The sequence below is a fragment of the Schistocerca gregaria genome, chromosome 7 (assembly GCF_023897955.1).
Source record: "Schistocerca gregaria isolate iqSchGreg1 chromosome 7, iqSchGreg1.2, whole genome shotgun sequence".
Classification (NCBI taxonomy): domain Eukaryota; kingdom Metazoa; phylum Arthropoda; class Insecta; order Orthoptera; family Acrididae; genus Schistocerca; species Schistocerca gregaria.
This window is the reverse complement of record NC_064926.1, coordinates 378,736,359-378,748,533: the sequence shown is the minus strand read 5'-3', so window position 1 is coordinate 378,748,533 and position 12,175 is coordinate 378,736,359. Positions and strand designations below refer to the sequence as shown.

The following is a 12,175-nucleotide window of genomic DNA, read 5'->3' as shown; positions in this document are numbered from 1 at the left end:
AAACACCACTAAACAAAAGAAAGCCTCTCTCCCAGACAATCCCTCACTACGACAGGCTACAGTCGTCGTTGGCATGGAGGAAGACAAGTTTGGAAGCGAGGGTCGCCACTTTAATTATATATTGATCTGTAATACTTTCCCCACTTATAGTGCTTAACATCCGTCGCATTCTTTCACTTACTGCATGGTCTACCTATTCCTTTTATTAAAATTCAAAAATATATTTTAGCAACTCCAGCTGCAAATCGTGACAGGCGATAGCAAGTTTCTATCTTTAAATGATCATCTTCAACTCTGATTAATCACGAGCTGTGAAAAGTCATAAATTGTGATAGAGCTCAGTCATAAGCTGTAAAATAAGAGGAACAGAACAATAACAGATTTCTAACACCATTCAGTGGTATCCAACAGTTTACCCTGAATACGTGGCTACGCAGATCACACGAGATTTTTGTGGTCTGTGGTGGATACCACTGAATCTTCTTTCTATGTTACAACTCACGCTACTGTTCTTTTGCATAACATTTTTGTTTTTAACGGCTCGTGATTAAGCAGATCTGTTGATGATTAATAAAGTGATATAAAGTAGGTAACGCTGGTTCCACTCCATTTTGGTTTTGAATGAAAACGGTCTCGGTTGAAAAATGTATTTTGTTAGTTACCTTTTGCGACTATTTGCAATTGAGACTATTATTTAAAAACCATACAGTCGGGCATATATACTTCTTCGAAAGTACTGTGAAGTGCATGTAAAATTGCATAGCAGTGGATTCATATCACAAGTTTGACTATTTCTCGAAACGCACATGGAAAAAAATGAGTACCTAAATCTTTTCGTGTGAGCTATGATTCATCTCATTTTATTACGATGCTCCTTTCTGCGTTTGTGAGTTCGAGTCAACAAAATATTTTGAGGAGAAAGATTATGAATGAGATTTTGTGAAATAATCTCGCCGCAACGAAAACGCCTTTGTTTTAATGACTCCACCCTAGCTCGCCCATCATATACAAAACGACCTACCGTTCTTTGAACTTTTTTGATTTTTACCTCAGTCGTATCTGGTAAGGGTAGCATATCACCCAGCAATACTCCATAAGAGTATTGTTTCTAACAGCAAGGCGTCGACACATGTGAAATAAAGGCCAGAACTCAGAAGCTCATGTGATGGGTGAGGTGGGTTACTGATGTCACATTGGCATCAAATTTTACTAAAACTCTGCCCAACGCCACCGGTGACGTACCACGTGATAGGTAGGTCGTCATACCCTCCCTTTCCCACGTTTCAGCTCTTCTTTTGACACCACTGTACTGGAGTTAAGAACCGCGGCTGTGAAATGACGCGGTTTCCTTATGGGTGGCTGAGGATAACATTTCAGACACAACGTCGCTCGGAATCAACACGAAATGGCCTTCAGGAGTGGCTTAAAGGGCGCCAGTGACTCCGCCCCTTTCCTTCAGGTGTTGACAAACATTTCGCAGTCGAAAACGGCAGTTCGCAGTGTGATGAACAACAATACCTTGTCCTTGGCAACGCTACTGACACCCCCCCCCCCTCCCCCCCCCCCCCCCTCGGATGATTCCACCATGCTCTAAGGATGTCTTGGGCCTCCAAAGACACGCAATGTGATCACAACCCTTGGAATGTAATCGATCGGAAATTTTGCATTGGTGTATAAAGTGGAACAACTAGGAACCGTTCAACATTCGACGAAATTTGAACGTGATCCAAAGTAGCAAGTGTCTCTCACCCTGTTGTGGCGTGATCACGGCAGGTGCAACGTTGACACAGGCATGAATAAAACAGTGAATACCCCGTAATTCAGCAACACTCTCGATGCCACCCACACACCCTTGTTTAGCACATTAATGATGTAACTGTCCAGTGATAACACATGATGGATTCCTAAGTGCCTGCAGACAACCATGTGACACCCTTCAGCTTCAGTGGCGCTATACTGCTCCTCTAGCGCCTGTTAGCGAGCATGTGGAATCTGGGCGATGTCAAAGGTGTTGCCTGCTTGCAGGCGACTAGGACTCTGTCAAGAATTGTTTATGTGCAGGTAAATTTTTAAAGCGCTCAACGAAGGTGCATGTGTGGCACTGAGGGTGTTGTTGAACTGAGGGATATTAGAAGGACCATTTGCCATTTTATTGATGCTTGTGTAAATGTTGTATCCCCTGTGATCACGCCACAGGATGGTGCGAAATAGGATAGCTGAAAAAACACTCTTTGCTACTTCAGTTCACGTCCATATTTCGTCGAATGGTTTTAGTGGTTCCATCCTGGTCACCAGAGCACTACACTCTAAATTGTACGATATCCATAAAGAAAAGTTGAAACGTCTTGGGAGGGTGGGGAGGGGTGTCTGCAGTGTCAAATATTGCCTAAAACCTCGTCCTGTTGCTCATTACACTGCGATGCGTCGTTTTCGACTGCGAAACATGTGGGGATCAAGAGGAGGGGTGGTTCCATAGACTCCCTTTACACCACCTCCTGAGGCCTTTTGGTGTCGATTCTGAGCGTCCGTCTGTCTGAAACATTTTCCTCGTCCAGCTATAAGAAAACTGCGTGTGTTCAACGCTGGGTCTCGCAGTTCTGACCTCCATCGTAAAGGTGCCGAAAGACGGACTCAAATGTGGGTAAAAGAGATTGTAACAACTTTCCCGTAGTGTGACGGCCCCACAGTGGCATTTGGTAGAATTAAAGTGAAATTTGGTGCCAATATGGCATTTCTAGCAATTGTAGACTTAGAGAAAGGTTTTGAAAATGTTGACTCGAATACTCTCTTTGAAATTCTACAGGTGGCAGGGGTAAAATACAGGGAGCGAAAGGCTATTTACAATTTGTACAGAAACGAGATGGAAGTTATAAGAGTCGAGGGACATGAAAGGGAAGCAGCGGTTGGGAAGGGAGTGAGACAGGGTTGTAGCCTCTCCCCGATGTTATTCAATCTGTATATTGAGCAAGCAGTAAAGGAGACAAAAGAAAAATTCGGAGTAGGTATTAAAATCCATGGTGAAGAAATAAAAACTTTGAGGTTCGCCGATGATATTGTAATTCTGTCAGAGACAGCAAAGGACTTGGAAGAGCAGTTGAATGGAATGGACAGTGTTTTGAAAGAAGGATATAAGGTGAACAATAACAAAAGCAAAACGAGGATAATGGAATGTAGTCGAATCAAGTCGGGTGATGCTGAGGGAATTAGATTAGGAAATGAGACACTTAAAGTAGTGAAGGAGTTTTGCTATTTGGGGAGCAAAATAACTGATGATGGTCGAAGTAGAAAGGATATAAAATGTAGACTGGCAATGGCAAAAAAAGGTTTCTGAACAAGAGAAATTTTTTTACATCGGATATAGATTTAAGTGTCAGGAAGTCGTTTCTGAAAGTATTTGTCTGGAGTGTCTCCATGTATGGAAGTGAAACATGGACGATAAATAGTTTGGACAAGAAGAGAATAGAAGCTTTTGGAATGTGGTGCTACAGAAGAATGCTGAAGATTAGATGGGTAGATCACATAACAAACGAGGAAGTATTGAATAGGATTGGGGAAAAGAGAAGTTTGTGGCACAACTTGAATAGAAGAAGGGATCGGTTGGTAGGACATGTTCTGAAGCATCAAGGGATGACAAATTTAGCATTGGAGGGCAGTGTGGAGGGTAAAAATCATAGAGGGAGACCAAGAAATGAATACACTAAGCAGATTCAGAATGTCGTAGGTTGCAGTAAGTACTGGGAGATGAAGAAGCTTGCACAGGATAGAGTAGGTTGGACAGCTGCATCAAACCAGTCTCAGGACTGAAGACCACAACAACATGGCATCATTAACCCATCTTACACGTCACATAAACTTATCTCTGGCGCTTCCCTCGCATATGTAAACACCTTGCTATTTGAAGCGTCGACGATCCAGAGGAGGATGTTGCAGGGAACCACACTTTTGCAACATTACAGAGGAACATTTTAGGCACCTTTGAGCCAATTTTCAAACTTGATCGTTGCAATCGGAGCTAATTACGAGGTTTCGAAGAAGTAATCCTCTCACTGTGTTGAGCAGTTTAGATTTATTGCGTCTTCTACAGTAATGTTCAGCCAATAAAACGCAATCATTGGTTCTACTTCTCTCGTAACATTTTCTATGTGACGGTCGCAAATGCGAAGTTTATAATGGTAATCAACGGTATTTAGCTGAATCGACACCCACTAAATTTTTGTTATTTATCGTGTAACTGAAATTTAATGGCTTCCTTTTTAGTACTCATTTGGAGAAGCTTACGCTTTTTGTTGTTAGGAGACAATTCTCACTTTTCGCAGCATACACATTGTTATCTAAACACTTTTGTGTATCTATGACAATATTTCGTATATCTTTATTAAAAAGCGTTGGACTTAAGCGGATTTCTTCCTCTTTTTATCACCAGTTTCCAGTAGGTCAGTGCGTCCACCAAGACTGCACTATTTTCAAATTTCATCAGTCTCGTTACTTCAGGTCATGGTCTATAAAAGCAGATAACGTATTTTTTTAATGTTATGAGCCTCTAGTGCACAGGATAGTGTTTAGCTATCGTAAAGATTGTCTGTCCTATGCGACTAGCACCCCTTACACACAGCTTTTTTTGAGTCTTCATGCGGTTATGCCCACGACGTCACGTTGTAACGCTGCAGTTTTTGTCTAAGTGTTCGCAAAAGTGACCTACCCCACATCTGACCAAAGTGCACCGTATCATTGTGAGCAGTGTCCTACAGACAGGAAGAGCACGATGTTTTGTAACTGGCCAGAGGTTAGAGCAGTAAATGTCTGTATTTCCTTGAGGCTAAAACCAAGCGAAGTGGCCTAGAGAAGTCGCATACAGAAGGACGACAGTTCATATCCCCGTCCGGTCATGAACTTTAGGTTTTCTATGGTTTCCCTAAAGCAAATAAGGGAAATTCGAGACTGGTTAAATTGAAACGGTTGCGGCTGATTTCCTCCCCTTCCCCACGCTTCCCAAGATAGTTGACATCGTATTAAACCCTAATCTTTCTTCTAACGGCTGCAGCCTTTATTTCGCAATGTCTATTATTTCAGATGTGTCATTTTCATTATCAGTATATCTGAGGCACTCTACAGATGTCACTGCAGAAATCAGAGTGGCAATGCTTTAAACGTCAGCTTGATAAGATGATTTCAGTTCAGTTTTAAGCAACTTCAGTTACCAGGTGTTTGACGCTTTAGGGAAATAAAGAAAAGATGAAGGTTATTTAGAGCAGAAACTGCTATTATTTCTTGCATTAACACCAACATTCGCTTCTGTTGCTATCGCATAGTGTACAGATATTCCCCAATGTATTAACCATCTTGCAGTAACAGCAACATTCGCTTCTGTTACTATCGCATTGAGTACAGATATCTCCCAATGTATTAACCATGAGACGGGAGAAACAATTAAAAGAATTCAATTTAAAAACTTCCAAAAAGCTTATGTTAAAAGTTCATGTATTTGTAGCTTTCCCTATACTTAGCTTATGATTTAAATCTTGATATGATTGGAAAATAACGTCTAACCAGTTGCAGAATTAAACGTTTATTTATACTTTACCATGGTTTCAACAAATATAAGTTTGTCTTCTTCAGAAGGAAAATGGACTCGGAAAAACCCTTACTGACGTAAACAGTTGTTGAAGCCAAAAGGCTCTTGTCTGGTACAATGTGCGTGTCACCCGAAAACAGACCATACCCTTCAGCATCCGTTTATGTCAATAAGTGATTTTAAGTGTCCATTTTCCTTCATCACACAAATTATATTATTCGAAACCATGATAAGAGTTTAATAAACGTTTAATTTGCAACTGGTCGGCTGTTATTTTCGAATCCTATCAAGTTTCTGCGTGCACTGTTGCTGAAACCTAACAACGTTTAAAATTTTTAAAAAATTATATGATTTAAATATTTTGAAATTTAGTTTTCGCTCGGGATAAGGAAAAACGTACAGAAAAATTTAGTGCTTATTCGCCATTCAATTGAGAAGACAACATTTTTTTTATTTTTTTTATTTACGGAGATTCTTATAATCTAAAGCACTGCGAAGACAGACTTACCAACTGCATCCCAAATCCTCATCGTATTGATAACACGCATCCCCTTTTCCGTAAACTTCTGCGTCAGAAAACTGTATACACTGCAGCTGATCCAACCAAAGAGGTAAGGCAGTGCAGATATGAGACCAGCCTGCAAGAGCGGAAGGGTAATCATCAGCTGTAACATTTTATACCTCCAGAGCTGAGTGAAGTACAAACGAATAGTGTTCTACTCACATCGTCAATGTCATAGTGAAGTATATTTCCAACATATGTCGGCAGTTCGGAGAGCAAAGTGTAGTTGACCCAACCGGTGGCGAACATGATAAGCACGTGGGCCCACATCGGGACGCTTGTCAGGATCATTGGCCACGGGTTCCCGATCAGGTCTTTCTGTAAAATTTAATATGCCTCATGATTTTTACATTTACCTCTCAAATTGATAGACACGAGATTGATTCTAGTAAAAAACACTGAATGTTGCATGTTGAGAAAACGTTATACACACTTAACAGAATCATACGCTGATATACCACTTCATTACGACTAGCACGTTGCCGGTCAAGACATTCACATGGCGTTCACTGATACACTCATTGCAACTAACCTGTTCAATAGCCGGAGTGAGAACCGAAAGGATGTAGAATGAGTAAGAGCGCTGCATTATAACTATGATGAACTACTTCTGCACATAATATAAAACCGCCATTGAACACATGATGTGCACGTAAGGACACTTAGAAAGACTGGAATGTATTGTCTTATGTAATAAGTAACTAGGCAGCTACTTTTTAATGAAGTTGCAACTTTTATTATATTATTGCTCTACAGAAAATATAAAACGCAGAATAACGTAACAATAACAAGAAAAGGTTTTCTCAAAAAGACAAATACGTTAACACTTAATAGTAATTAAAATGTTGAAAATACTTCCCGCATCTGTTTTTTTAGAGTGTAGCTTTGCATGGAAATGAAGCGTAGATGGTAAACAGAGCAGTGCACCCGTGTGGGGAAGGTGATTGAACAATAGTTGCCCCCTACCTCTCGCCTCGACATCGGCTAGCACTCGCCGGCTGCGATTCAAACTAGTGGTTAGCTGCTTCACAATGCAGAACGGATGTAGAGGAATTCATCCTGCGCTCTCGCCAACTTTGAGTTCCCCAAGGATATGCAAGCAACACATGTGACTATGCCATTAAGCGAAGCTTACACAACGACACTGGATTGCGGCACTCGTTGCGTGGAATGAGTTGCATGCAAGTGATTTCATATTTGACTATAGACACGGCGACACCAGTATACACTTCAGTTTCGTCGTCTTGTGGGTCCATGATTCATGTCTGCAATGAAAGTTTTGGCAGCTGCACGTAGCATGAGTTGTGATGGAGTTAAGGCTTGTTGCGTGGAATCGCTGCATAAGAAAAAAATTAGAAACGTGTTTCCATTCGTGACTAGATGAAGAAAAGGCCTCAGCTCGGTTGCTCAGCATCCTTGAATAGTTTATAACGGAAGATCCAAGAGGTTATTTTAATTATCTTAGAATGTCACCAGATCTGTTCACGTTTTATTCTAAATAGAGTTAATTATGCGATAAGGAATAACGGTACTGTAATGCACGAAGCACTGTCGCCAGAACTGAAATTACTTATCATATTGCGTGCATTACGGTTTTAGTTTGTGATGGCGCTTTTTGATTAACACCAATAATTACTAACATTAACAGTAATAATTATTAAAATTAACAGCAATAATTATTCGAAGCAGACCGCATTAAGAAGAGAATGGTTTTCAAACTACTCTCTTGAAGATAGATCTGTCCAGTGGCAATATTTCAAAATTCGAACATATATGAATGTAGAGTACTGCTGCGACGTTTTAAATAGATGAATATTGAATAAAGAATGAGCTTCTTGAATCTGTATAGCCTTCCCTGCTGTCAACAATATTCCTTAACAAACAGTCGCCCAACTCGAACGATGGGATTTTAGTCTTGTAGACGACAGCATTGCCACAGCTGGAATTACACTTGCTAGTATTTCTCTTAATTCAGTTGGATATGTGCTCCTAACTCAATAAATTTTGCCCTCCAGCTCAGATATTGGCAAACCATCTAGGATATGGTAGCACATGAAGGTTTCAGGATCAGCAATATATTGCCTATTTTTGTAATCAGCATCACTGAAATCCCACAGGTACGTATGCAGAGCGTAGATATCCAAAAACCAAACATTATTCTCCGTTCCCCACATCATATTTCCGTTTGTCTACACTCTACGAACACACGTAACCTCAAACCTCATGCAACCAGTTTCGCCAAAGTTGGAACACGCCAGAAGTGTTTAGTTTCACCAACGAGTTGCGCAAAGGCGCGGTGCGCATGCGCAGTGGCCGGTAGCGCAGTTGCCTGCAACCTAGCGTCGTCATGTAAACTAGGCTTTAGGCGAGTTTCGTCCCACCAGAATTCCCTAAATCCCTCCAGACCCTTGAACGCCATGTACTCTGTTTCACGTTCCGGACCCGTTTATCCTCTACATACATACTCCGCAAGCCACCATATAGTGCGTAACTGAGGATACCCTGTACCGCCGACCGGTGTGACGGAGCGTTTCTAATTCTTCAGTCCTTAGCCGCGGTGCTGCTACGGTCGCAGGTTCGAATCCTGCCTCGGGCATGGATGTGTGTGATGTCCTTAGCTTAGTTAGGTTTAAGTAGTTCTAAGTCCTAGGGGACTGATGACCTCAGATGTTAAGTCCCATAGTGCTCAGAGTCATTTGAACCTCCTACAGTCACTCAACGACAACACCCTCCCGTACACCACAGCATCATCAGCAAACAGCCGCAGATTGCTGTTCAACTTGTCCGCAGGATCATTTATGTGTATAAAAAATAACAACAGCCGTATCACAGCTCCGCGGGGCCCTCCTGGCGATGATGCCTTTGTTTCTGAAGAACACTTACTGTCAGGACAACGTACTGGGTTCTGTTACTAAAGAAGTCTTCGAGCCACTCACATATTTATGAACATATTCTGTATGCTTGTACATTCGTTAAGTTTGCAATAGAGCACGGTATGAAGTGCTTTCCGGAAATCTATAAATATGCAATCTGCCTGTTGCCCTGCATCCACAGTTCGCAGTACATCATGTGAGAAAAGAGCAAGCTGTGTTTTACACGAGCGATGCATTCTAAAACCATGCTGATTCGTGAACATAAGCTTCTCAGGCTCAAGAAATTTTAATATATTCCAAGAATTCTGCAGCAAGCCGATGTTGAAGATATTAATCTATAAACATGTATGTCCGATGTTTTGCTCTTCTTATATACAGGAGTCACGTGCCCTTTTTCCAGTCACTTGGGTCTTCGCGCTGGGCGACAGATTCGCAATAGATCCAAGCTAAGTAAGAGGTCATGCTCTTCGTAAATCCCAATTGGCACTCAATCTGACCTGGCGACATTTTACTTTTCAACACTTTCAGTTGCTTCTCTACGCCAGGGATGCTTATTATTGTGTCGTCCATGCGGAAGTCTGTTCGATGGTCAAACGACGGTTTGTTTGTACGATATAAGCCTTAGGCCCTCTTAACGATTTTACGTAGGTCCAAAATTTTCTCGGATTATCGGAATGATCTTTTGCTAAGGTATGACGGCAGAATTTAGAGTATGCACCGCCCACCGATGTTTTTACAGACGCACGAATCTCAACTAACTTTTTCCAGTTGTCGATTGCGCGTTCTCTTTTGAACTGAGAGTGGAGCAGCCTTTGCTTCCCCAGCACTTCAGGAGTTTCGTTGTTACAGCACAATGGGTTTTTTTCCGTACTTAATCCACTTACTCGACACGTACTTCTCCAGAGAATGACTTACAGTCAGTTTAAACTTTGCCCATAATTCCTCTAGCTCCATCTTACTGGAACTAAATTATGTGACATCATTGTCTAAATAGTATGTTAACACCCGATTACTGCTCTTGCTAGCAGAAATGCTCTCCTAGTCTTTTTGATTGATTTATTAGCTCTAGTAACCATACTGGCTACGATACTCACTAATCTCTCTCTCTTTACTAACGCCGTCGATAAATTCAGACCTGTTTATAGCTAGAAGGTCTAAAATTTTTCGGTTGCGTGTTGGTCTTCTAATTAACTGCCCATGATAGTTTTCGGAAAAGATCTTCAAAGAACTTCGCAATACTGTCTATCTATAACCCCTGCAATGAATCCAAAGATATCCCAGTCTATATACTGCAGGTTAAAGTAGCATCCAACTCACATTGCATGATCAGGCTACCTCCACGTTACTGACATTCGACTTTCTTTGAATGACTGTAAAACTGTCACAGCGGAATCGAGTGGCCGCTGAAAACGTCCAACAATTATCTGCACCTAGACCTGCTACAAGCGAACAGTTAACTTCATTGTCATAATGAAATTCGAACTCAATAGAAATATTACTCTCAACTGCTATGAACACTCCCTCTCCTATGTCGTCTAATCTGTCTTTTCGTTATATATTACATGAATCGCAAAATATCTCGGAGATTGCTACTTTGGGTTTCAGCCAGCTCTCGGTCCCGCGAACATGAGTGCGAGAAATTTTTTGGAGACCAATAAATTCAGGAACATTTTTTGCCTTCCCCACGTGGATCCTCTGCCTTCTCTTCAAATCCCCACCTCTCCTAGCTCACTTCGAACATCTCCGCATATCCTACACTGTCCGCTAACTAGATTCTAATAACTTACTGTTACCCTCTGATCACGAATCGCGGTATACTGCCGCGCCTTTATAAACATACCTCACCGTTCCAGCACCTATGCATACTCCATATCCTACCCGAACGCAATTTGACCGACTCCTTCTCCCAGATAATGAGATCCACCCCGACATTAAGCCGTCCTCCAACGCATAACTCTTCTCCATCTATCCTGCTCCACACCATGGCTCCCATCTCCTTTTCCTTTCCATCTCTCCTCATACCTTTCCTCTTGATATCATTGCTCTACCCACACACCAAACTACTCTTCACCTAGTGTCTTCCCACGTTCCACTCAATAACCTACCTTCATCTCCGTCGTTTGAGACCCTTTTAGGACCCCTATATGATTTTTGCCTACACCCCTCAACCCCGAAGAGCACATTCTCTCCTCGACAAATACAATACATGTCCTTCAGATTTTAAGTGAAAGTGTAGTGCTTTTTTCTTAGAAGAATGTCAACTCTGCAATGTGGTTTTAAAATGTATACACGAGGGCAGCAGCCATAACAGTAGTTGCAGGGGCAACAATGTGGATGATGGACTGATCTGGCCTTTTAACATCAACCAAAATGACCTTGCTGTTCTGGTATTGTGGACGGCTGAAAGTAAGGTCAAACTGCAGCCGTAATTTTCCCCAAGGTATGCAGCTCTGCTGTTTTGTTAAATGATGGCATCTTCTTGGGTAAAATACTCTGGAGTTAAATCAGTCCCTTATTCGGATTTCTGGGTGGGGACTACTCAACCGGATGTCATCAGGAGAATCAAAACGCGTTCCGCGGATCGGAGGGTGGAATGTTAGATTCCTTAATCGGGCAGATTGGTTCCAAAATTTAAAAAGGGAAGCTGATCGGTTGAAGTTATAGTGGAAATTAGTGGAATTTTGTGGCAGGAGGAACAGGACTAGACGATGGCTATTAGAAATCCTTGGGTAATAAAAGAGGCATTGAATTTAACTGATGAAAGTAGAAAATATAAAAATGTAGTAAACGAAGCAGGTGAAAGGGAATAAAAACGTCTAAGCAAGGAGACTGACACTATGTGCAAAGTGGCTAAGCAGGAATGGCTAGAAGACAAATGTAAGGATTTAGCAGCATGTACCACTAGGGGAAAGATAAAGTCCGCCTACAGGAAAACTGAAGAGGCCTTTGGAGAAAAGAGAACCAACTGTATGAGTATCAAGAGATCAGATGGAAAACCAATCCTAAGTAAAAGAGGGAAAGCTGAAAGGAATATATTGAGAGTATATACAAGGGAGATGTACTTGAGGGCAATAATGTAGAAATGAAAGAGGAAAGATTAAATGGGAGATTTGATACTGCGTGAAGAATTTGAAACAAAATTGAAAGACCTATGTCGAAAAAAGGCCC

At 41.5% G+C, this 12,175-nt stretch overlaps 1 protein-coding gene across 1 annotated transcript in view; it reads right to left on the bottom strand.

Moving 5' to 3' along the window:
• LOC126281963 (sialin-like) overlaps positions 1–12,175 on the bottom strand; it is a 106,065-nt gene that overhangs the window by 13,758 nt on the left and 80,132 nt on the right. Inside the window, exons 6-7 of the mRNA XM_049981336.1 lie at positions 6,297–6,452; positions 6,081–6,210 (exon numbers count right to left, since the gene is read on the bottom strand). Of these exons, the coding sequence (XP_049837293.1) occupies positions 6,081–6,210; positions 6,297–6,452 (286 nt within the window). The remainder of the gene's footprint in view (positions 1–6,080; positions 6,211–6,296; positions 6,453–12,175) is intronic.